The sequence below is a fragment of the Coloeus monedula genome, assembly GCF_965178545.1.
Source record: "Coloeus monedula genome assembly, chromosome: Z".
NCBI lineage: Eukaryota > Metazoa > Chordata > Aves > Passeriformes > Corvidae > Coloeus > Coloeus monedula.
This window is the reverse complement of record NC_138822.1, coordinates 83,913,675-83,940,682: the sequence shown is the minus strand read 5'-3', so window position 1 is coordinate 83,940,682 and position 27,008 is coordinate 83,913,675. Positions and strand designations below refer to the sequence as shown.

The window sequence follows — 27,008 nt, the reverse complement described above, 5'->3', positions numbered from 1 at the left end:
ATCTTTTTTTCCCCTCTGTGTTTTGCATTCTCTCTCCCCACCACAGCCACCACCAGTCTGCTGAAACTCATGGCATGCTCAAATATTTGGAGTAATTTTTTAAGTCATTCCAGCATCCTATTGGTATGTTAAGAGCTGGCATATTTGCAAATTGCAGAAGTCAATTTTTAGAGGATAGAAGCTTTGTAGAACTTAACTTCGGCAAGTATGTAGAGTTCTCCAGTTAATTAATTTAAAATTAGATTTTCACTGTGGTTTGGCACATACTTAAAACAAGCACAATACAATTACTAAAGATGGAAAGTAAGTACTAAATAATCATTTCACCTTATGTACAAATCAATCCCTTTGTCTTGTCACTTTTTCTGCCTTAGGAAGCATGCTTTGAAAAGAAATAATGACTGTATAAATTAAAATGTATAGTTCTGTCTGGTTAATACGGGTATTGTGCTAGACAGAATTCTTCATGGAGCGTGGTGTCCGTAGTGGAGCTGTCATTGTGTCCTTCCACAAGCGTAGGAAGGGATTTTATAATCTGATAGAATGCCAAATGCTTTCAACTAGAATTAAAAGTGGTTCACGATCCATCAATTGCAATCATGTGTGTGTGTGGGGGTGTGTTATCATTAAACTCTTATGTCTCTGTGAGAGGTGTGGGAGGAAATGAGAGCTTGGAATGGAATGGTTGATATATTGTGCATTTTCTTTTTCCGATTTGTTCTGAATGTATTTTGGAGCCCTTTAATTCACGCTTTCCTCAAACAAATCGATGCTGTGTTTGCTTAAAAGTATATTAATTAAGCAGTATCTCATTTTGTTTTGTTTTTCCTTTTGGGCTTGTTTCAAATGATAATTAATTGCTAGTTAACAGTTCATAGGCTCTGCTTGAGTGTGTAAGGCATGTTTACTCAAATTCATGCTGATTTTAGGTATTTGGGTTAGAATTGGAGCTTTTACTGCTATAGCAACATTGGAATATTCCTTAATGTGGAGTCAGGTGTTTCTGCAACTGCTGATGCTTTTTTTAATTACTTAAACTTGAGCAAGAGCACCTTGGCTTACCTGTAGTTGTATCTGTGGGGAGGATTCTTTGGTGTGAAATTTTCAGAGCTTGATGTGGGGGTTGAGTCTTGTGGGACAGTATAAAAATGCTGCATTTCTTAAAAAATTCTGAATTTCCTCCCTAGTCTTATCCTGATCCTTCATTTGAAGGCTATTACTCCAAAGGCAGCCTGCTGTTGGGCCTGTGATGTCTGACACTTTAGGGGAAGGGAGCGCCCAGATGTTCATGGTCAAAAGGAATCACAAAAGTCAGAGGGTCCACAAAAGTTTAGGAAGCTTTCTTAATGAATTACACACTTGGCATTGAAATTGGTGTGTCAGTCCCTGTTCTTCTAATATAAGCACATGGTGGTGGATCTTGGATAAAGGAGTAGAGTGAAAGGGAAGAGAAAGAGGGGGTGGATTGAAGAGGGGAAGGGAAGGGAAGGGAAGGGAAGGGAAGGGAAGGGAAGGGAAGGGAAGGGAAGGGACAAGGAGGTCCCAGAAAAGTGCTGCACTTCCTCCGTATGGCCCCTTCTGCAGCCACATCCTGGTCTTTCTCGTGCATGTCCTTACCAACAGCCCTTGGGTGTTGTTCCCAACAACTGATCTTGGCTCTTGGCTGCCTCCACAGCCATCCGGCTATTGGTGTTTGGGACATACACATTAGCCCCTCACCTTCTGGGCTTCTGCAGAGCCTTCAGCTGCTCGAGGGGACCCATTGCCAGGAGAGGACACCACAGCAGCTGCTGCTTTTGCTGGTCGTGTATCAGATCTGTTGATGGAGTGTGTGGAGAGTGTTGGGAAATGCACCCAGAGTAGTTCATTTGCCAGAGCCTGACCTTCCCAGGGTGCTCCCTGAAGGCCTCTGTGGCTTTTTGGCCTCTTTGAGGAGCTGTCAGATTGTTTGGAAAAGCTTTTACTGTTGATTTTTATACCTTTAGCAGGCTGTTCCCAAATTACTTTTGGCTCAACTGGGTCTGGTTTAGCATTGAACTTGCCAAAGCTTATATACCTTTTTCTTTCCTGATTTGGAAAAACTTAATCTTTTTACATATTATAGTCTCCTTTCTTTGCAGTTGAGTTATGGTGCTTTTTTGTCTGTTCAGGGTCGCTAACAGAGACATCCTCTCTAAGCCCTCATGTGGTGACTTGAAGTTGCCACCTAGAAATTCATAAGCTGTACTTGTTTCCTTGTCTGTTTCTTGGTCTTTAGGGTAAGTGCTATCCTGAAATTGCTAACTAGGAAAATAAATCCCCCTTTGATAAAAACTTGAAAACTGGAAGAATTCTCTGAATGTTTTATAGTTAAAGCACTTGAATTACAGACTGTGAATGAATCTGTGTGGGAGACTGCTGGGGGTTTTTGTTTTTTAGGAAAAAAATCAGGTCATAGAATTGTAGAATCATGGAAGGGTTTGGGTTGGAAGAGATGGTAAGAATCAGTTCCCCCCCCCGCCATGGGCCAGGACACCTTCCACTAGACCAGGCTGCTCAGAGCTCCATCGAGCCTGGTCTTGGACACTTCCAGGGATGGGGCAGCCACATCATGACCTTGGAACAAAGACTTTTTTCTTGTCTGCAAAAGAAAGAAAAGTAGATATGTAGGAGGTTTCAGCAGAGTTTACTCTCAGCTGGAAGGAATTTCTGGATCAAATTAATTCTGCCAAAAATGAGACATGTTTTAGACACCACAGCATTTGACAGTTATTTGGTACTCACTAGTTCTGTGTGTGAATGTGTATGTATATAATAGAAAAGCTATAAAATACAAATAAAATATAGACTATACAGAAAAATATGACCATACTTACCTTTAATAATATAAAGGTGTACTGTATCTATATATTTAGTGTATTTATACAAAAATATACCAATATACCACCTAGAGATATAAAAATTAAACGTGTAAGTTACATATGAGAATAAATATCTTCATACATCTAGAATACATTATAGCAATATAACATATAGTTAGGAGTCATGCTGTTTGCATGTGATAACTTGTAACATCCCCATTCAAAAAATTTCAAGTGGTTTTATAAGATGTATATACAGCATATACAAATATGACATATGCAAATACATTAAAGCAAATGTATATGTAGAAATGGAGATAATACAAAATATAAAATGATTCCTAGGAAAAAAACAATTTTGGCTTGCATAATTTCAAGTTTGGCATCAGGTTTATCCATCCAATTCATTGCTGGCTTCTAATTTCAACCTCAATAGTTTATATTTATTGAACTGCTTCTCTCAGCAATTGTCATTCTGAGAGGATCTGTCAAGCAAAGATCTGTCTTTTTATATATATCTATATAATTATATCTGTATAATTGGATATGTTCTATATATCATTAGCTAGTTGTATGTAAATACACAGTGAGTGTATAATCAGTCCCAGTGTGTATATAATCTGCTCTGACTCTCTTCAGTGGGTCAGAGATCTCTTAGGAAATTGGGACATCAGCTCGGGAACAACGCACATTCAGGCCAAGGGCATCAGGATGTAAAGACCCTTATTAAGTAGAAAATTCTCGTTTTTATAGATAGGGGAAAAAGAGGAAATAACATGTTTGGAGCTTGGCTAAAATGACACAATCAGTTGACATTGCAGCTGGAAATAAAAATTCCACTGTCCTGATCTTTATCCTCGTGTTTTAACTGCTGGGCCTTGCTTCAAGGTTAATAAAACATGCTGTGTGCATGTGATAATGTAAGATTCCCACTTGCCAACCAATTTCAGGTGATTTTATAAGATGTCAATATAGCATATAGGTGTTTCTCATTGTTTTATCTTGCTAATGGTAATTGTTTTGCAAAAGGCCTGCTCACAAGGCCCTGCTGTCGGCTTGTGCCAAACAGGTTAATGGCACTTGTGATTTTCCAAGCAGTTTGCTGAGTAATTGTTGTGGGAATGTGGAGTGAGTTTCATCCTGGAAAAGAGAAGGCTCCAGGGAGAGCTCAGAGCCCCTGGCAGGGCCTCAGGGGGCTCCAGGAGAGCTGCACAGGGACTGGGGACAAGGCATGGAGGGACAGGACACAGGGAATGGCTTCCCAGTGCCAGAGGGCAGGGCTGGATGGGAGATTGGGAAGGAATTGCTGTCTGTGAGGGTGGGCAGGCCCTGGCACAGGGTGCCCAGAGCAGCTGTGGCTGCCCCTGGATCTCTGGAAATGTTCCAGCCCAGGATGGACGGGGCTTGGAGCAGCCTGGGGCAGTGGAAGGTGTCCCTGCCCATGGCAGGCAGGGGTTTGGAGTGAAATGATTTTGAAGGTCTCTTTCCACACAGGTCATTCTGTGATTCTGTGAATGTTTGGAATAGCAGAAATGTTTTTAATAAAAAATATTACAATATTCAAATTATCTACTCAAAACCTGGTAGTCTAAAAAGGATATCTCTACACAGAAGGCAGCTGCTGATGCTGGAGGCCTACAAAGCTTGTCTGCATCATGGAGCTTGCCTGGACTACCTTGGGATTGCCAAGTAGCTTCCACACAATTGAGATCCACGTAGAGATCTGGAGGTGGTGGTACCAGGTGTCACCCTCGAGGGCCGTCCTGCTGCTCAAATTTGCTTTTTTAACTCCTACATTGATCTCATACAGAATGAGAATTGCTTTGTATGTTATATTAAAAAGCTACATTAACTCCTCTTTCTAAGGCATAGGCCTGGCCCCATTGTGGATGATGGCAAAGAGGCAGGCATGGCTTGTCCTCACTGTTTCCTAACTGCTCCCAGAGAGCAAACTTCTTTTCCCTTTATGGCTTGGGACTATTGCAAAATGCTTAGGAACAGGAAAAGCCCAGAGGAATCCCTTTCCCTGTGGTAAAATCATTTTTGGGTCCTGAAGATGAAACATTACGGAACTGAACGTGTGTGCTAGAGAAAAAATAAAGTGCCTCTAAATGTATTTTTTCATATAAATGCAAGTCTTCATGTAATTCATTCCATAAATTGGCAAATCAGTACTTGGAATGAAAATTTTCTCAATACTATATATGTAATTTTAGTCTTTAATAGTAAAGTTGATGAGTGTTAGCACACCATGTTTCATATTTCAATGTTAACTATCAGTTTTTTCTGGAAAAAAATATGTAGGCAGAGTCAGTAATACTTAGTCAGCCTTTTTCTCCCCCCCCCCCCCCCCCAAAGTGTTCTGTTTTTGTAGTCAGTAAATTTGACCCACCAAAACCTTTCCCTACACCATCCCCTCCACACGGGCCATTGACCCAAAAGAGAGGGAATTCAGTTGGTGTTGGATCCATAAGAGGGCTTCAAACAGTGTTTCGTGTGTTGCAGCTCTGTTTTGTTGGTGCAGGTCCAGCCGTGGTGTCTGGTGACAGAAACGTGTTCCTGTCTGATGCCGCTGGAGTTGATGTCAGTGCCGAGTGTGGAGCCAAAGGGCAGGTGCTGACATAAAACAGCTCGTCAGCCTTGGCAGGAGCTCACGCCCTGCTCCGAGAGGGAGCAGGGACACTGGGTCCTTTCAGCTGAGGAGGCATTTTCTGCTAGTCAAGATAATGAAAAATTTTGCCTGTGGCATGCTTGTTCTGGGGATAGGACTTCATTCCTCAGCACTGCCGCTTTCCTCAACGCTTCATCATTAAAACTGCCATTTTAATAATGTTCGTATGGCTGGAGCTGGTATTGATGCCTCAAGATAAGCTTGTAGAGCACTTTCTGTAGTGAAATCCAATTTTCAATTGCTCTTAATGTTTTTTCAGACTTCAGTTGTTTGTGATGAAACTTTTCATGCTGAGTATCTTCCTTAGGCTTTTTTTTTTAGATTTTTTAAAAAAATTTTTTGGCACTGCTTTAATTGAAAACAGTTACTCTGTTTCTGAGAATGAGGTTAGGGAAAAATGTTACTTAACCAATGCTGAATTCTTACATCTGTTTTATTGAGGAGTTTTAGAGCCTTCATGCCTTGGAACAGGCTATTGAGATTTGGGAAGGGGGGCTTAGGGGAGTGAAGCTGTGGATAGAGATGTGCCATTTACAATCCCTCTTAAAGTTTACTAAATCTGGCCAAGTTACAAGGTCCCAGAACTTGCTGTTTGCATACGTTGAGCAGAAACTTGTTGAAAAACTGGCAGCAAAATTGTCTGAGCATTGGGTTTTCATGAAGTGTGTTCCACAGAGCGTCGTGCCAGTGAGGCTTGAGGTGTAGCAGCCCTCGTGAGGTCCATGAGCCTGTTCCAGGATCCAGGGGAGACCTTCTCTGCTTCATCCAGTTGCTGGTGGACCAGGTTTCAAGCAAGAGAATTAACACTCAGAGTTTCCCTCTTCCTTGGTGCAGCAGGTAGTGTAGAGGAAGAAGTTAACTCACACAAACAAAATCTTTCCTTTTAAACAAAAGGTAGGGACATGATGGGTTAAAAAATAACATGCCCATTGCACTGTGGAGAGGTGGCAGGCTCCAAGGAGTGTGAACAGATCTTCTCAGGAATATGGGTGGCAGCCAGAGCATTCCTAAGATGTGTAATTCTGAGTTTTTCAGCTGTGCTTATATTAGGAGTTTTATTTAATTGTTTTTGAATGCTCTCCTGAAGGCTGATAGAGAAGCTGTCTGGAATTGCTGCAGGTACCAGTGCTGAGGTGCTTCACAAGTTTGGAGGAGTGAAACTTAGGTCTAGGAGGGAAGCAGCAGGTCTGTGCTGACTTTGCTGTGCTAGCTATTCCTTAGTTTTCTATGGGAGAAGAAAGAGGAGGTAGGGATCTCTTACCTGGCATGTGAGCAACAGGCTGGAGAAAGGAGAAAGTAATTTTTCTGACAAAATCACAGAATCACCGAGGTTGGAAAACTCCTCCAATACCATCATGTCGAACCTATGCCTGATCCCCACCTTATCACCCAGCCCAGAGCACTGAGTGCCATGTCCACGTGTTCCTTGGAAGCCTCCAGGGATGGGGACTCCAAACCTGCCTGAGCTGCCAAGAATTCCTTCCCAATATCCCATCCAGCCCTGCCCTCTGGCACTGGGAAGCCATTCCCTGGGTCCTGGCCCTCCATGCCTTGTCCCCAGTCCCTGTGCAGCTCTCCTGGAGCCCCTTGAGGCCCTGCCAGGGGCTCTGAGCTCTCCCTGGAGCCTTCTCTTGTGCAGCTGAACACCCCCAGCTGTCCCAGCCTGTCTTCATAGGAGACTTGAATGGCAACCTCGATCTGACCCCCTGAGTGGTGGCAAGAATGATCTCTCAAGTCCACCAGCAAGGAATATATGTTGTCATGGAATTGGGATATATCTTGTCGTGATCTTTGCCATGGAAGTTGTGCTGCATACATTTAACAAGTAAGGAAACGGAAAGATGAAAATTATCTTGTGGTTTAGGCAGTTGAGTCCAGAAAAACTTAAGTCTTCCATGCCTCTTTGCAGTTTTATTATATTTTTTTTTTAGTCTGTTAAGTAGAATGTTTTAGAGGAAGACTTTCCCAGAAGCCACTTGATCTTGTTCCTCTCATGTCTCAAGAAACAGGTGAATTGAATGCCTGCAGTCACAACAAGCCAACAGGAGCAGTGTGCTAAACTCACTAACTGATATAAAAATCTAACTGCTCTGGAAAAGTCATTTCTTGGATGCCTCGACCTGTCTAGCAACTTTACAGGTCACTTCTTTCATTGGTTGTCTGGATTTCTTCCTCCCCCTTCCCTCCTCTGTGTGGGGATGAAATTCTCCTGAGGGTCTTACATCAAAAGCGTTAGTTAATATCAATACCCTGATTAGCACTATTTAAAAATAATACTGCCAAAATGGTTATTTTGTAACATGTTTCTGTGTTTGTTTCTGCCTCATATTTTGCCTGATAGAGTTGACAGAAAATGCTACTGGATGTTCCACTGTTGGTTGAATTATACACATTCACTGTGTTCCCTTGCGTTCTGACAAGGGCAATAAAGTACCAGGATGGTACCCTGGGCAGAAGCCAAAGGAGTTTCCTATTAAAACCAAAAATAATTAAATAAAAAATAATTTAAAAATAAAAGCCTGAACAAAACCCCTCCGGGAACTAACCTCCTCTCCCCAAAATCCCACCATAATAACCCGAACCAAAAAAAGCCCCCAAATGCCACCATCCAACAACTTTTAATGTCTCACTATATGAACTTGTTGTTGGCGTGAGGTTTGCTGTTCCAAGGCTGATAGATGATTGAGTCAGACAGTTCCTCTAAAATTAAATCCAGCACTGGGTGGATTTGCAGTTTTTCCCACATTTCTCATTCGTTTTCCTCTCTCTCACTCTCTTCAAGCTTGCACTTAGTCTCCCAGGTTCCAAGTAGTCATAATACTGTGGTATTGTGCTCTTGTGTAATACCATGAAACCTTTATTTATTTTTTCTTGATATTGTGGTCAGGTTTGCAGCTTCAGTTATACTGGACTGTCTTCAAATGTGCATCAGGAATATTGTTCCATCTCTGAAATTGTATCACTTGTGTCCAAAGGAGTTGAAATAGGTGTTTCCAGCAACAGGCCAGGAGTTGGGCTAATAAAAATGTGAAGATTCCTTGTTTAAGATGTTCCCTTCCTATAGTTATTTTTAATATATTTCTAAAAGTGAATTAATGGTTTATTAGGGTTATTCCCAGCCTTATTTGGCCGTTTGTTTCAGGAGTGTGTTATGTAATTTGCTTTATTTAATTCTTCAAGGTGTCTGTCTCTGGGTATGTCTACTACTCATACTCCAATTACATATAATGAAAATGCCGTCAGGGATTTCCAGCTAACAAAGCTATTCCGTGCTTCAGCATCTCTGGGCAAGTAAGAGAGGTAGACCCTATCTGGAAATGTTAGATTTATCACAGACTCATGGAATCATTAAGGTTGGGAAAGACCTCAAAGATCATCAAGTCCAACTGTAAATAATATATATAGTTATAGGTAATATGATTTCACTGAGTTTACAGGTATTGACTTTGTTTTTGAATGTTTTGTAGTTTTTCAGATGGAATACTTTTTTGTGGGTATCTTTATACATTTCTGATGCCTCTGTGGTGTCAAAAGCTTTCAGGAGGATGCAAGTCTGCAACTGAGCTTCATGGTCCTGGGAGAAGGTGATTGTCTCCTTATTTTGGAGTTCAAAACAAGAGAAAGAGTTATGATGCAATAGATGGGGTTCCTGCCCCAAGGAAAGCTTGGATCATTTCAGATGTCACAGTAAAGATCTCCTGAGATCTAGTGATAAAAAGGAAGATGAATAGTTTAAAATGAAATAAACACTGTTTTCACAGTGAAATGAGGGACATGCTTATTTATCAATCTATGCCATTTAGTGTTTGCAATCTTTCTCAGTTCCATGACATTTGAAAGGTTGTGCAAAGTATTGGAGCTGGGATTAATTGCAGGAAGCAAACTGGAAAAGACTTTAAAAGAAAGGAAAGAAAAATGTGTGTATGTAATTTGGCTGGGCAACAAAGGAGACCTGACTGTGCCTTTTATTTAAGGGCTGTAAACACTGAACTGGGGCAGAAATGTTTTATGGTATTACATAGAACCACTTAAAGGAATAAGTAGATGAAACTGAACAAAGTAATGCTTAGCTGAATATTAGGGAAAAAAATCTTAACATTGAGGTTTATTAGATTATGGAACACTCTTCCCAAAGGATGTGGTTCAAGCTCCATTACTAGTCCCTTAAAATTAGACTGGATAGAATAACATGCTGTACTGGAGGGAACACTGTTGCATGGATAGGGGATGGACACAGTTACCTAATACATCTTTGCATTTCGCTTGCTTCCATGATTCATTTCCTAAAAAACGGCTTCCAGAATGTGTTAATGACATCACAGCCCCGGCCACTTCAGACTCATCAGCGCTTCTCTGGCTTTGGAGGGTTTATGTGGAGATTTCCTGGGCTGTCTTTTCCCCAGTGGCTCCTACACCCCAGCCATTCCCTGTGGCTTTCCTGTCCTGCTGCAGCACTGGGAGCAATGGGAACATCAAAAAAGGGAGTGCCTGGGGTGTATTTTAAATGTGTGGATACACAGAGACATAAGCTCGGCTACTCCTGGACAGGCTGTGACCAGGAGTGGGGCAGGCAGGGAGCTGGTGTTGCAGAGCTTGGCTCCACAGAAACAACTACCTTCTGCTGTTCTTGGCAAGGAGGATGAAAAACTGGTCTCCTTTACACAATAGTGTTATTAGGTGTGAAAACCCTCAAACAATTAAGTCATACTCAGTCATGTATTTCAATGAGCCAGTTGAAATCTGTGAAATATAGAGTGGTTGTTCTGTTGCAGTGATTTGTTGAGAAGAAAATAACTTGGTTTTTAAATCACTTCTATAATTCTTTTTAACATTTAAAGAAGTAATCTAAAACATGCACTTAATCTTTCTATAGCATTTCAGTCACTTTCCTGTAGTATTTAGGAATTAAATACTTAAAATATAGTAGTAAAGCAGCTGAAATATAACACAGCACCTGAAATAAAGCCCATGGCAGTCATCTATGTAAATTGTGTGACTTTGACCTTGCACTAAGTGGTAGTTCAATGGGATTTTAAGCCTGAATATGCAGTTCCAAGTGATCACACATTTACTCTGATACACATCATGTGCCATGCTTGTGTTCCAGACAAGAAATAGAGTCAAGATGGACTGGCCCATAGCTGTTGTCTCAAAATGCTTTTAAATTTAGTGTCTCCCACGTGTGAATTCTTGCTGCAGCCTGCTGATGACTTAGAGAGCAGCTAGCCTACCAGTATCTAAAATACGAGTTTCTTTTGCTAGACTCTGTGATGTCCAGAAACTATTCATTTATAGCTGTTTGTAAAACTTCTCCTATTTCTCAAGCTAATTTGGGTTAATTCTGTGAGTCCAGTACTGGACAATGAAGAGCGTGAAAAGTACTGCTGAAAATTAAAAATTTTTACTTTTGCCATTTGTATTACCATGCCAGGTGAAATGTTTTAAAAGCCTATCATTTATGAGAACTTGTGTCAGCTGAAAAAGTTACTGCAATTAAAAAGTGACTGCAAACAAAAAATTGCAGTAGTGTTTAGGACAGCCATTTTTGTGCTTCTGGGTTTTGTAGTTTCCCTATTTAAAAAGTCTGTAGTCACCAGATTGACTTTTTCAATCACAGGTTGTCGTTTGTGTGTAAGTCAGTGTGTTTATGCTACGAATGAGTTTAGTGTTGCTTGAGAATGGAATATTTAATATGCAGGTTCATAAACCACGTAAAAATGATTCCATATTTCCTGTACTTCAACTTTGCTAGTTTCTTTCTGTAAGGAATCCTCCCAAATCTGCAATAGGACTTCCCTCTGCTGTTTTTATAGTCTTTGAAGCAAGTATACCCTGTGTTCCTCACAGTTTGCAGTTTGAGTTCCTTAACTAAAGATCTGAGATGTTGAAGATGTGCTTTATAAAGTATAAAATGCCCCTGATACAGCAGTTGCCTCACTGATCCCCTTTCATGATTCCATGGATCTCTTTTTCCTGTCCCATTCATTATCACATAACATCCCTGTGGCAGCTTGAGAAATTGCTTGCATGGAAAAGTAATCGTAGGAAAGTATTTATGTATTTTTAGCTTTCTTCTAACACAATGTAGCAGCTGGAAACAAGGACAAGAGCCAGCACAACGTGAACTGCCAGCTCTCCATGGGCCACCAGAAAGTGTTCATCAGACCACAGTGTGAGAACCATTGAATTGACTTAAGAAATGTGACACACATAATAAGCGTTAAACAAAAAAAACAATACTCAAGTTCCCAGTGCTGCTCCTTGAGTGTAATAAGAATTAAACAGTAATTGTAATGTTTTTTAATAATACGTTATTTACTGGGTTTGGTGGAGGAAGTACATGATGGTATCAATTAGATGCAATGAAAATCACTTTTGCTTTAGTTCTTCATCATCTGTATTTAGTGATGCCTTAGATGCTGTTGCAGCATTGGACAATCTTCCGGATGCTAAAAGTTTCAGAAGTAGGAAAGCAGAATGGGGAGCTATGGTTTGACCTGGATGTGTTACTAACCATAAGTTAGATTTGTTCTGTTGGGATTTTTTCATTGTGGTTGAGTTTTCTTTCTGATATTTAACACTGGTTTTGCCAACTTCTGTAGCCTTATCTATTTGTATTCTTTCCATTTTTGCAACAAAGGAGCAGGATTGTCATTTTGGAAATGCCAAAATGACAGGGGGAGATCAAGAGACCTTTTGAAGATCTTCATGTCTATTAAAACTCTTTATTTTGTCCTATTCAGTCTCAAAAGCAGCCTGGGACTGCACCTCAAGTTGGTGCCCTTGGCAAAATAATTTCAAAAGCAATAAAAAACTCATTGGGAGGATGCTAAATATGTTTGAGAGGGCATGGGTTACGTGATGTGGAATGAGGGAAGGACCTGCCCTCTTGCCAAGCTCCAGTGAGGAGAGACAGCAGCATAATCAAAAAGGCTTTGCCAGTATTAATTGCAATTTAATGCCTATATTTAAATGCAATGAAGGATGTTCAAAGAAAGGTTGAAGTTCAGTGATTACTTTAATTGAATTTTTCAGCTACTATTAGATTAAAAAAAACCCCCAAACAATATTAATTTCCTAGAAAGAAACTTGGAAATAAGTAACTACAATTTCCTCAGCATTAATTTAATGCTCTGTCCAGCATGAGAAGTCAGAGAGTTTGTCTTCTGAGGCTTGACACTGAAGGTTGAAAGGTGAATAATACATGTTTAGCAGAAGAATTACAACTATTTTAATAACTAATCCAGGAGAGCTCAAAAATCAATTATAGCTCACAGTCTGTTGATCTGCTGACTTAGAATAATGGTAGACAGTGTTAGAAGTTGTTGACTGTAAGTTGCAATGCTTTATATAAGTGCAATGAGTTTTTGGAGTACCTTCTGCCCTCTTGGTTTCAAAGTATCTTCAAAATCAAACTCCTAAAATTCTTCTTGATCTTGTGAAACTATAAATAAGTGCGTTTAAACTTCTCTCAAAGTAGGTACAAACATGAACCTTATTTGTATCTCATTGTGTAACAGAGACCAGGCATTAGGCTGAGATTTCTGCAGAGTTGTGTTTACATCAAATAACAGTCAGGTGAAAGAAAGTTCTATTTTGATGACTGTGTCATAACTTCATTTTGCCATTAAGTGTTGTTTCACAGACTGTCAAACTAGATTAAAGTCCTGCATTTGTTTTCGTGGCTGTAAACTGTGTTTCCAGCCATCTTACAGAAGATCTCAGCTTCCTGTTGCAAAATAACATAGTTTGCTCTTATGACCTGCTTTTCTTGCTCTGCCTTACATAGAGTTGTATGAACAGGGGGAAAATATCTGTGGTGGCTAGTTTAGTGGAAGAGAAGGGCAAAAATGAATCTGTTCATTTGGTTTTAAGGGTAAACGCAGTCAGTTCCTTATCAAAGTATTACAGTATTTCCCAGAAATAATTGGGAGAATTCTACATTTCCGTAATTGTCAAAACTTCTAGCAATGTGGCTCCCCGTGGGACTGAGTCAAGAAATAAAGTTATATCAGTGAATCCCAGAGCTGGTCAGGCTGGAAGGGCCCACAGTGGGACATCTGACCCCACCTCCCTGCTCCGGGAGGATCATCCCAGAGCACACGGCACAGGGTTGTGTTCAGACAGGTCTGGAATATCCCCAGGGAGGAGACTCCATGCCTGCTCTTCACAATCTGCTCAGGGCCGGGCACTGCCCAGGGCAGCAGTTCTGCCTCCTGTGCAGGGCAATTGCCGGGCTCAGGCCCTGCCCGGTGCTCTGGTGCCGCTGCTGGGCCCCGGAGCAGAGCCCGGGCCCTGCCCTGAGCCCTCCCTGCAGCCAGGGACAGCCAGGGCTGAGGGCCCCTCTCAGCTGGGGCTCCTCTCGAGGCTGAGCAGCCCCGGCTCCCTCAGCCTGTGCTGGGCACGGAGATGCTCCAGGCCCTTCAACATATGTGTCACTCTGCACTGGACCTGCTCCAGAAGCTCCATGTCCCTCTTGTACTGGGGAGCCTGGATTTGGCCACAGTTAGAAACAACGGACAAATATTAGGGAAATGCAATTAAAAGTATCCTGCAGAAAACAGTAAATTGTAGAAATTAAATAAGTGATCCAAATACTTAAATATTTGTCTTGTTTTCTGCTTGGATAGAGTTGCAGTGCTGGGTAATTTTGATATCACCTTCATTTTTTAGTTGTTGCTAAGTTGTGCTTACACTGAATCAAGAACCTGTCAGCTTCTCATGATTTCAGAAGGAATTCCTCCCTGTGAGGGTGGTGAGGCCGTGGCACAGAATGAGGCTCTGCCCCATCCCTGAAAGTGTTCCAGACCACGTTGGACAGGGTTTGGAGCAGCCTGGTCTAGTGCAAGCGGTCCCTGCCCATGGTAGGGGGTGGAATGGGATGAGCTTCAAGATTCCTTAAGGCACAAGGAACTGGGAGGGGACACAGCCAGGACAGCTGACCCAACTGGTTGAAGGAATATCCCATATCCTGTTACGCTCAGCAGTAAACTGAGGGGTATTGGCCAGGGGTGGGTGGACACTGCTCAGGGTCTGCAGCAGGTGGTGAGCAACTGCATTGTGCGTCACTTCCTCTGTGTATTCTTTTATCATCATTATCATCATCATCATCATTTCCCCTTCATTTTTGGTTCTGTTGAATTGTCTTCATCTCAACCCATGAGTTTTGTCTTTCTCTTAGTTCTCTCCCCCATCTCACCAGAAAGGAGAGAATGATTGGCTGTGTGGTGTGTTTCAACAATACTGAAGAGACTGTTTTAGGGTTATGGATTATTGACTTCATCAGGCTTATAATTAGGACTAGAAAGGTAGTATTTGGTACTGTAGAGCCTTTTCAAGACTTTTTAAATCTTCAGAAGCAGTTTGCCTGATGATGGTGGTTCAGGTAATCTACTCTTCTCTCCTTTTCATAGTTTAGTGGTTTAGTTTTGAGAACCCTAGCTTTCCTTTGCCACCTTCCAGAGATGTAGAAAGCTTTATAAAAGCATCTGGAGTTTGTATTTCTTTGGTGTTATATAAAAAAATGATAAATAAAATAAAAAAATAAAAAAAAAATAAAAAAAAATAAAAAAATCTCAATGTGAAAGAAATCCAGTCTATATGTAGGAGCATTTAGGCAAATTTCTCTTCATGCCTATAATGATGCCAGGCAGAACTAGTACTGTTGCAGCCATCTGTGGCTGTCCTGTTGGCTTAAACAGGAACTTGCATAGAATCATGGAATCCTAGGATGATTTGGGTTGGAAGAGACCTCAAAGCTCATCTCGTTCCACCCCCTGCCATGGGCAGGGACACCTTCCACTATCCCAGGCTGCTCCAAGCCCTGTCCAACCTGGCCTTCATCCCTTTTAAACATGGGATTTTTTCCCTTTTATTCTGGTTTTTGATTTTGGGTTTGGTTTCTTTTTTTCCTGTGATGTTCTGAAGAAACAGAATCTGAAATGTTATTCTGGCCACACTGTATCGGTGTATATTCTTCTAAGTTTTCTGTAACTTCAGATATGAAAAGTTAGTTAGGAAAGCTTCTAAGGGAGTGCAGTAGAAGTTACTTTGTTTTGCATGTTAAAGAAATTAAATATAGTTTTGTAATTTTGAAATGTGCATAAATATAAAATTATGTTTAACAAAGTAATATCTCAGGTATTGTGAACATACTACGACATGCAGGTAGAAACTCCCTGTCTCTCTGTCCTCCCAGGCTCTTTACCTATTTAGCATTTTAATCTGATGTTTATGATCAGAAACAATATTTTCCTTTAAAACTTTTTTGACTTGAGTACGTTGGGAGCACCAGCCAATATTTAGCACCTAATGTGACATTGCCCTTTGCAAGTGAAAGGAATTTTATGAACCTGTTACATGGGATTGGTTTTCTGGAGGACTTGACAATGCACGAGAGAACTTCAGGAGGTTACTTGGGTCACATATTAATGTGCAGATTTCTCTCGGACATACTGACCTCATTCTCCCTGGTGGAAGATTCAGATTAATCACCAGTGTTTTGGCCATATCCCTCTTTTCCTAACTATTGAGGAAAGATGTAGTAATGGCAGATGCCAGCCACAGAAGGATGGGGTGGTGGAAGATTAAAAATGAACTAAAGTTTAAGAAAGGAAATCGGATGAATTTTAATTTACTTAACATGTAATAATAAATGTACAGTTATTTCAGGGTTTTTAAAATAGTTTCTTTGCATGTTACTTCTCTGGTTAACTCATGTAAACTTAAAAACTGACTTCATGGTCAGTATCATTCATTCTGATAAGGACACTGGATGAAAAACCTGGTGATAAAAGGTTATTAATGTAACACAAAATTTTTGCTAAGAAGGCTGCAATTATAGTGCTTTTTATTGTAAGAACTCTCTCAAGCTGCTTAACACTGAGTGGCATTAGCTTCCTTGCCCATGACATGGCAGTAATTGCCCTGCAATTGTCCTAATGAGGGGGCATTGGTTTGTTACATGATTTGACTATTACGTTTGAAGAAAAATACTCATTGGATGGCTTGAAATTTTGTCGTGCTAGGAGTACTTGAAATTTTTTTATTGGTTATACTTTAATGTTTTGCAGTCAAATGGCTTACAGGGTTTTTGTCATTTATACCTTGAATCTTGCAGACTAGAAGATTGGAAACTAAACTTGCTTAATTTTTCTGTTTTCTTTAAGAATGTGTGTTGTAATTAATTTTTGATTTAGGCATTAATTAAAAGAGAAAATAAGGATTTGCCTTTTTATAAGTAGAGGCAACTATTTTTTTTTCCTGTATAACTCACAGCTTTGACCTGTTAAATGAATAATTTTATGAAATGCTCAGTCTCTGCCATAAAATTTCAAGATGCTCTCAAACAAATGAACTGCTAGGCAGGCATTTGGGGATGAATCTAATACAGTGTGATTGGGAGGGGTTGCTTCTTATCCCCTTGTAATGAGTATATCAAGAGCCCAGGTGTGATAAATGTAGAGGTTTTGTCCTTTCCTCTGACTCTGTACCCCCATAATGCTGAGTGTGCAGTGTCTCTGTTTCAGTTTTGGTTCTTTTCCTAGTTTTTCTCAGTGCTGTAATACAGTCCCATGAGCAGTGGCAAGGATGTAAGGACTGATGGACTTGCTGGACAGGGATGAGGGGTGTCCTTTAATCCTCCTCTGATGCTCCTTCTCCTCTAATCAATATTTGGGCATGTAGCTGGTCATCTGGGTTCTCCAATGCTCCTGTAATCAGGAACAGGAATTTCAAATGCAGTAGTTTAGTATTGGAGTTAATTCTTTTTAGTGCTGTAAGTATGAAAATGACTCTGCATTTGAGGCTCAAACATCAAAGTTTAAGCAGTGTGATAATGAGAGTTTTTTCAAGCAGCCTTTGGGGACATTACATTGGCTTTATACATTATGCCTTACTACTGGAGCTGTACATGCACAATGTACAGTTGTGGAATCAGAGAATGACTTGGCTGGAAGGGCCTTAAGGCTCATCCAGTGCCAATAGTGGCAGGGACACCTTCCACTATCCCAGGCTGCTCCAAGCCCCGTCCAGCCTGGCCTTGGACACTGCCAGGAATGGGACAGCCACAGCTGCTCTGGACAACCTGTGCCGGGGCCTCACCATTGTCAAAGGGAAGGATTTTGTCCCAATATCTAATCTAAACCTACCCTCTAAAGAAGCCTTGTTTATTAAAATATGACCAAACCTATTATTTGCTGTTTTTTCTCTGCAGCTGGCCTGTGGACAGTGTTCACGCTGGGAGGGGTGGGCAGCAAAGCGTCGGCGCAGCTGGAGCAGTGCTCCCCTCTGGCCAGCCAGAGCCTGCTGCTGCTGCTGGTCCTGGCCAACCTGACAGATGCTCCAGACACCCCGAACCCCTACAGGCAAGCCATCATGTCCTTCAAGAACACACAAGGTTTGTATCTGTTCTTACTTCTGAGCCTGAACTGATGAAATGGAGTTTTAAGTTGCTGTGATTGCTTAGAGGTTCTCTTTCCAAGATTTATTGTCCTTCCAGCGAGCCCATGGAAGAGCAGTAATAGCATGTTTTCATCTGGGAGTTTTGAGGTGGAGTTCCTCAGCTGCTGGAACTTAATGGTGGGGACAGAGGGAGTATACTTTGTAAAACTGACTTATAAGTAGATTGGTTATCCAGGAGTCTGCGGGAGTCCCCTAAAAATTTGTAGCACTTTTTATCCTGGAGTCACGTTCCTTAGAGAGAAAGTAAATAATGAAATTGCTACCTGGGTTTTCTGACTGTATTGTATTTAAAAATTAAGAAAAAAATTTTTAACATAAAACTTCCATGAGTTTTGTTTGTATGGGAGATTTCACAGATGTTTTGGTGCTTGTCTGGATTTTGACAAGGCAGGTTCCAGTCTGTGTGTCAGGTAACTGCAGGTACCATGTGGCACTGACTGGCAGAGGGTTTTGTTTGGGACATGGGAATGCCCTAACACAGCTTGGGTTATCTAGATAGCTCAGCATGCAGCCTATGCTTTTCACAGAATCCCAGGATCATTTAGGTTGGAAAAGCCCTCCAAGTTCAACCATTTCCCCAGTACTGCCAAGGCTACCACTACCCCATGTTCCCAAGTGCCACATCCACACAGCCTTTAAATCCCTCCTGGGATTGGGACTCCACCATTTTCCATGTGTACTTTATCCATGCTTAAATCTCTGAGTCTGAGCCATGTGGTTTTACCTTTCATTGGCTCTGTGCAGGTTGGCAGCGTGCACAGAACTCAGGAGCTGTGTGACAACCTGTGAAGCCACAGTAATATCCTGAGTTATGCACTTTCTTCTGGGGAGTTCTTGTATTTCTTTATCCATTAAGTTTTAACCAGGTTGAGCTCTAAATTAATTCACCATTACCTAGGAAGATTTATTGGGTTGTGAGGGTGGAGGATTGTTCTCCCAAGAAGAATTCTGAGTCCTAACATGCTTCTTTGATTTATTGGATACCATTTACAGGTGGTTGAGATCAAACTGTTGATAAAGTTTTTGTTTTGTTCTGTCTTTAAACTGCAAGCTTCCTTTAATGTTTCATTTTGGTTGACTTTGTTTCATGCCATCAGTAGCCAGTAATGTTTTCATTAAAGAGCGCTATACATATATCGTTATAAAATTTTAAATGAACTTATTTTGTGTCAAATGTAGCATGAAAAGCTGTATTTTCTCTACATGTGTATGTTGCTAGAATGACTTATTGTTTCCCAGAAATTTGTTCCCACTAGCAATACTCATAATTGAGCTTAAATTTGATTTCTGTGAACATTCTAAGGGGTTCATAAGAGGAAAGTAATGCAAAAAAAAGAGGCTAGTTGCTGTCATAATATATACTATGAAAGGAAAACTGGCATTTTTGTTAAAGTAATTTCTGTAATTTAATTGGAGCAAAACTAGAAGAATTCAGGATAGGGGTTTTTTTCCCTACATGGTCTAGAATAGTTTAATTTTTCTCTTGGTCACTTTAATGTTCTGCAGAATAATACAGGATGTGCTGGTGTAGCTGGTAAGTTTCTTTGATTTTGTTTAGATTTTAATTTTTCTGGGCTTTTTAGTATCCCTTAATAAAACTGATAGTGAAATACTGTAAAGCCCAGTGGCACAGCTTAAACATGCACAGAAGTGAAGCTGCGAAGTCAACGGGTACTTCTCAGCTAATGACCTGTGGCACCAAGGACTGAATTGTTCTGATTTTGCTGTCTACTTCCAGGTTTTCCCTCCTGAAGGGAAATTCCTGCCTGAAGCAGGAAGGTTTTAAACCAGCTGGTCCACAGTCGTGGTCAGTGGTTGAGGAAAGGCAGGTTGGAGTCTCTCCTGCGCCTGTGGGTGTGTGGTTTTGGGACAGGCAGGGTTTCCATCGCCGCGGGGCTGCGTCTCTCTGTGGTTCCCAACTCCAGCAGGCAGGAGCCCTGTTTGCTCCAGGGCCTCCTGCTGCCTTCTGCTCAATGGCTGGAGCTGTCCCCCCTTGTGCCGGCCAAGAGGAGCAGTGGCTCCCCGGCACGCTGTCTGCTGGGCCCCACAAAACCAGAGGCAGCCAGGGCTCCTGCAGGGCTCCTGCAGCACTTCCAAGCAATTTTCCGTCCAAAGCGGGTGGAAATGTTGTTCAAAATAAGTGACGACTGCCATGCTCTTCTGTGCTGAAAGCTACTTAGCAAACTTCTATAAAAATATGGGCTAAAAATGATAGAACCACAGTGTGGTTTGGGTTGGAAGGGACCTTCAAGATCACCCAGTTACAACTCTCCTGCCATGGGCAGGGATACCTGCCACTTTCCCAGGTGCTCTGAGCCCCATCCAACCTGGCCTTGGACACTTCTCTGGGCACCCTGTGCCAGGCCCTCATCACCCTCACAGGGAAGAATTTCTTCCTAATGTCTCATATAAATGTTGCCTCTTTCAGTTTAAAACCCTTCCCCCATATCCTATCACTGTTTGCCCATGTAAAAATTCTCTCACTCTCCATCTTTTTCAAAAGCCCTGTTAAAGTACTAGCCTTTTCTGTTTCCACGGGTAATTTCTAGACCTTAGAGGTTTGTGCAGATGGATGTTTTTTGTTGAAACTGGTAAAGGTTCTGTGAACAGAAATCTGTTTTATTTTAGCTTCCAGCTCTGGCACGGAGTATACTGTGATTATGAACAAACTGCTGTTACTTTGGGGGATGTCTGACAATATGATGTGATATTTTGCATCACTTAACCCACAAAACTCCCCACCACACACCTCTGAAGTCCTGACACCCGTGTTTCACTGAGATATCACAATAATCATGACTTATACACATCCACCCTGCATGCCAAGAAAGGGATGGATGGGAGATACTCCACCTTAATACCAGAGAACTAAACCTGGAAGTTTGAGGTGCAGGGCTTGGAAGTATGTCATTGATATATTGGTTCCAGAGAAGACCTTGTGGCTGCCCTCCTTCCAGCTGCTCCTGGGATCACATTCCTTCTTAGCAGTGGAAGCCATATGGAGGGGCAAAATTGCTTTATGAAGAAAGGTGAATGTTTTGTGCAGATACAGGGGTCTTACTCAAGCTCATATGGGAGGACAACCTCAGCTTTTTGGCACAACTGAAGCTTTGTGAGACCCTATTATGGTTTATGACCATTGGTGATAAGAGTTGTGTGATTTTTGTTTCCTTCTTACTGTGGTGTCTTAAATACTTCCCTCGGAGGTTTTATAAAGTTAACAAATAACTGAATGATAAATGTATTTGTGAAAGATTTTCTGTTATTTCTTTATTTCAGATAACACTGCATTTTCGTCATCAAATCCACATGCTTTCCAGATTAACTTTAACAGTTTATACACAGCTTTGTGTGAGCAGCAGAAATCTGATCAAGCCACTCTTCTCTTATACATGCTTCTGCATCAGAACAGCAACGTGCGGACCTACGTGTTGGCACGGACAGACATAGAAAATCTGGTGAGTTGTGCTCTGCCTGCCTTACTCTCATCATGAGGGATTAGCCCTGCAAGCTTGGGTGTCACCAGCTGCCAGTGGCCTCTGTTCTTCAGTGGGAGCAGTAGGTTCTTGATCACTCATTCACCAGTGCTGGCTCACTTACTAATTTTTGTTATGTCATCTCAGGAGTGTGCTGCTGAACATGTCACTGCAGTCAAGGGTAGTACTGGTAAAGCTACAAGACCATCTTGGATTTCCTCTTTTTCTGTGCCACTATCATGACCCAGGTTCAAACCTGCTCACTTCTGATCATGGTGTAGAGAAACTGGTAGCAGATATCATTCTGTTCATTATTTTATTTATCTCTTTCAGATACTCAGGCCAAAAAGTTGCACAATCTTACTCTATGCTTTCAGGAGTAATAGTTAACAAAATGAGCTGTAACTGGACTAACACGCCAAATGTCTTAAAAGGTTGACCTAAGACTGAAACTCCTCAAGGAGCAGCTCACAGATTTTATAGAAATACAACTGTAGTGCCTTTTTATCCGCTTAAATAGGATTGTGGTTAATGGCCAATATAACAGACACCTGGTATGGTTTTTGTAGGTTATAAATTAGCTTATGCTCCCCACTTTAGTAATGTCACAAACCACTTTAACAAATCTTACTTATTAAAAAGCATTCCTTTAATAAGATAATGGCTGTCTAGGGGAATTGGTAACAGAATAGAGAACCCTTTCCATTTTAATATTTGAAATCTTGCCAAGTAATTAGATCCCTTGCCTGTTTGATGGCAGATATGGAGTGAGTTTGGTTTCAGTCCAAGTTCTAGCAGATGTATTGCTAAAATCGGAGTTGATAGACGCCACTGTTGGCAAACTGGGGTGAGATGGTTGATGCTGAATTGATTCAAGACTGAACTACTGTGTCGTCCACTGCAGATTATGTAGGCAAGGACTGAGTCATTTTGCATGAATTCTGTGAACAAATGGTCATGTATAATTTTTGAGGCTGCTAGTGTGTGATATGGCAAGTTAACAGCTGCTAACCACAACAATTTGCTGTATCTTTAGAATCACAGAATAGAATCCCGGAATGGTTTGGGTTGGAAAGGACCTTAAAGCCCATCTTGTTCCAAACCCCTGCATGGGCAGGGACACCTTCCACTATCCCAGGTTGCTCTAGACAAGTAAAGATTAGGTGTGTGCACTGTTTTATAGTTACAATTTCTGATATACTGTTCCAGAAAAACAGTGTGGTGCATCTGTCAAAACAAGTCCAGATACAGGTACTCAGATGCTCTGCAATGTGGGATATCTTAATATATTATCACCTAAAAAAAATATAGTCAGAAAATCCCAGAAATTATCAGCAACTTTAAACACTTCATAGGAAAAGCTGAAAAAATTCAGGAAAACATCACTGAAAAGTCAACAGTATGTTTTTGTGGGTCTTTTGGTTTTTTTTTTTCAATACCAGCATTTGAAACTGCTCTTATTTTGCTCTTCATGCATACTGTTGCTTCTTTGTTATTTACTGACAAGCTACTGACATCTTTGTCCAATCCTCTTTGTTTTTATTAGGCCAGTAGATAAGGATGAGTAGGAACCAACTGAGAAGAGCAATTTTAATTGCTCTGTAACAGAGGCTGAGCCAGATCCAAAAAGAACTGGGAGGGCTGGGAGGGCTACTGGACAAAGAAATCATGACGTTCTAACTACAGTCCTGTGGTGAAAAGGGGTAATTCAGTCTTTGACTTGAAAATGAGATAAAGGGACTTGAATATTGGAGCTGGTTATCCTTCCCTGTATGGCAAGAGTGGTGCTGACACACTGTGTACTATTCTGGTGTTGTACTTCCATGCTTCATAAAATAGCTACAGAGTATTAAAAAATGGATCAGTAGAGAAACATGTGAGTTTTCTTGCTTTAAGATTAACAATAACACTGTGAGAGGCTTAGGAAGCTAACTTAGGTGGTCGGAGAAGAACTTGGGAAGCATCAGGATGTGTATGTGCCTTCATAAGGGGGAATCCTTGAAAATACAGGAATCTCTGCCTGCAAAGAGGGGTGGTGAGAACTAAAGCCTGGAGGTTGATGCTGGAACCCTGGGTTCAGAGAATTTCAGTCTTTCAGTGCTCACAGGAAGTGATCTTCAAAAGCACACTGCATTTGACCTGAGGCCTTGGGAAAGGCTTCCCAAATGATGTGATAGCACTCAGATTGTTGCTGTGTAATTAAAAGGAAGTTTGTTGTATCACTGGGTGGAATATGTAGAGATGTAGAAAATTTAGGTTTCTGGGATATGGTAATATACATGTAACAAGATGGAGGGTTTTGGGTGTGGATTTGCTCTTCTTCTTTCTTCTTTCTTCTTCTTCATAAGCCTGGGTGATCTGGTATTGGTTCAAAAAGCCCGCAATGCAGAACATGAATGATTAGTTATTGGATTATAAGTAAAAATAAATTAGTTGGCATTCCATAAATGGGTAGTTTGGGCTTTAAAAGACTTTGGAAGGTAGCACTTGGGAGCCATTTTCACTTTGTTAACTTAGAGGCACATACTGTGCAGCTGTACTATAGATAAGAAATAATAAACGTCTGAGTCCGAAGAAAAGCTCCGCATCTCCTATGTTTCAATCCAAACTCTGAGGAGTAAAAGAACCAAAAGACAGAGGCAGAGAAAGAAAAGAACACAACAGAAAATTTAATAGTTGATTCCCACCATCTGGAGATATGGGAGAAAAACAGTAAGGTCATTAATTCAGAGTCAAAACGATCTTTGAATAAGGGTGGAGGACTGTTTGGAGGCATGTAGTGTAAATCAGTGGCCTCTTCTTACAGAGGCAGTTGGATGAATGAGGTGTAAGGTATATAGGTGCTGTGTGAGAGATCAGGTCCACAGGCAGCTCAGAGCTCATCCTAAACTTCCAGGGGTTTTGCAGGTTGTTCCTGTTTCACTGTATTCATATGTTGCATCCCATATGTTGTGTTTTCCCCTGTTTTAATTTGTCTTCCTTTTTATGCCCAGGAAGCATCACCAGAAGGTGCTCTGTAACATTTCATAAGGATTTTTGAAATGTGTCTCTGCTCTTTTTCAACTTCAGTTTAACTTGTAAATTGATTCAGTTTGTTTTTCTTAGGTGGTATGACAGATACTGTCTCACCTCACTTCCTCATTTGTGTATGACTCTCCCTCTGGCAGTTACAGCTAAATACCTTCACCTTCTGTTGGGCTTTAAGTTTTATTGTTAATAAAGAACCTTTTTTTGCTCTTATTATAGTTCTGCTTTGCAAAATGAGTAGGATCTTTGTGTGTCCTTCATGACTTCATTTTTTAAAATAACTGGATTAAGTATCTGATGCTAGAAAATCTTCTGGAGAAGTTCACATCTAGGATTTGTCTGTCGTATTCAAAGTGCTTGCAGGGATCCTCCAGAAGGTGGTGGGACAGGTGAAATAGGGGGCAATTAGCACATTTTTTGATAAGCATAGTGTTCTGATCTGTGGATGGGAGACTTCTGAGCCTTCTTCTGTTTGAAAGATCAATTAGCACCAGTATCGCAAGTAAAAATACCAGTGCGATTTCTGCATCTAAGAAATGTGCTTTTCAGTGTGTTTGCTTTGGCTGCTGAGATGAGATTTCATTGCTGCTCAACATGACCAGAATGAAATAACATATATAACGATGTATTTATATCAACTGATGGTACAGCAATATTTTTTCCTGTAGTATAACTTCATCTTAAGCAGGTTGCTGCTTGTATTTTGTTGATTACTAAAAACAGTCTATTTTTAAACTTTACTGGAGAAACCAAGCTTGGACCTGCAATTTTCAGTGTCTGTTTTTACCTGCCACTTGTTTTGGGGATTAAAAGTAACTTTTTAATGGTAGCTGTGTCTTGCCAGTTAGAAGCTGCTCCTGAGGGAGGAGTGTTAGTAGTGGTGCAGTAGTGGTAGTGTGATGACTGTGAGAAAAGGGTCAGCAGTACAAAAGAAGTGGTGGCTGTCTTCTCAGTACAGGGTTGGACAAAGCCACTGTGTAAGAAGATAGATAGAAAAGTTGTAATGTGTGTATGTGGCTTAGAAGTGTAGAAGTGCATTTTGGTTGAAAATCTAGATAAATTTTAATATGATTAAACAATTAACTGAGAGGATTCTTCTCTTTTGGAGGAATCTGCCTCCTCCAGAATCCTCCTGAGACTCCTCTCAGGCATCTCCTGCAATTTCTACCTTTACTTGAGACACCTGAGATCCCAGGCAGCAGCCCTGGACTCCTTCAGAGAAGATACCTGAAATGTTTTTGCTGTTTAAATTGCAAATCTTGCTTCCAAGATTCACTTGAGAGTCCTTCCAGGCATCTCCCAGGGTTCTTCAAATTCTTATAGTGACCTGAGAACCCAGGTTTCAGCCCCAGACTTTTCCAAGGAAACTACCTAAGAGTTTTCCTCTTTTGAAGAAAATTGTCTCCTCCAGGTTCCACCCAGGACTCCTCCCAGGCATCTCCCAGAGTACTTCCAATTTTACATTTTAATATGATTAGAGTTTTAATTTAATCTTATATTCTAACTTTTTTACATAAGTGGTGACTTGTTAAATAGTTTTTGTTCTGAGAACAGTAGTGCTTGTCCTAAAGAACAGTAATACTTGTCCTAAAGGTGTGTGTGCACCTCAGCAATTGATATACAAAGGAAAAAGTGTTGTAAGGAGGAAGAATTATAGAAAGTGTATGGATTGATTCTCATTCCATCCAGAAATGGCATGTGAGAGAGGACTAAGTTGCAGTTTGCCTCCCTGAGTTCTGTCCAGTGTGTAGATGGAGAGAAGCCTGAAAGAGGAGTGGAAGGGGAAACATGGCCAAAGGAGCGGAGGCTTTGGAAGCAACAGAGGTTTGTTTGGGGCAGGAGGGCTGATTGCCGTGATCTGGAGTGCCAGACCACTCTTCGGTAGCAAGTGTGAAACTTTAGTAACAGTACTTTCACATGTTGGCTTGTAGGGGAATGGCTCTGATGTGTCAATATCATGTGTTTTTAAATGTAGTTTGTAGCAACACACTTGTAGGACTTGGAGCACTTGAGGACATGGATGGACTTTTTCAGTTAAAATTAGTATTAATGGGTGTAGACAGAGGAGATCTTTTGGGTTGTTCTGAAGGAATATGTTTTGCCAGAGTGGTTTGTATGGTTTAACACAACCAGATTGAATCACAATTATCTTTAAAGGTCCCCTCCAATCCAAACCATTCTGTTCTTCCATCTGGGATCTGTCTAGAAAACTAAGAAGTTGTTCCAGTGGTTACATTCAGCAAGGCTTTTGTTGTTCTCCCTGCAAAGTCCAGTTGTAAATGCAATTCTTCGTTAGTTTTATGTTGCTTCCAGCTCTGTCCAGCTTACTATCATAACTCTTGGACTTGGAAATGACAGAACTTTTGCAGTGCAAAGCTACATGCAAGGGTTGGGGAAGGAAACAGGTTGAATGGTGGACTAAAGCAATGGTGTTTGTCTCTCTTTCTCCCCATCCAAGGAAAAGGACTAATTTTTATGTGTTATGTGCTGATTAGAAGTTCTAGGGAAAACCTGGTCTTTACTTAAAATTGG

General features: G+C 41.0%; 1 protein-coding gene across 2 annotated transcripts in view; it reads left to right on the top strand.

Moving 5' to 3' along the window:
- Positions 1–27,008, top strand: part of DYM (dymeclin) — a 211,736-nt gene that overhangs the window by 60,459 nt on the left and 124,269 nt on the right. For both annotated transcript variants that reach the window (XM_082302076.1, XM_082302075.1), the window contains exons 9-10: positions 17,726–17,908; positions 21,253–21,431. In XM_082302076.1, coding sequence (XP_082158202.1) covers positions 17,726–17,908; positions 21,253–21,431 — 362 coding nt within the window. The remainder of the gene's footprint in view (positions 1–17,725; positions 17,909–21,252; positions 21,432–27,008) is intronic.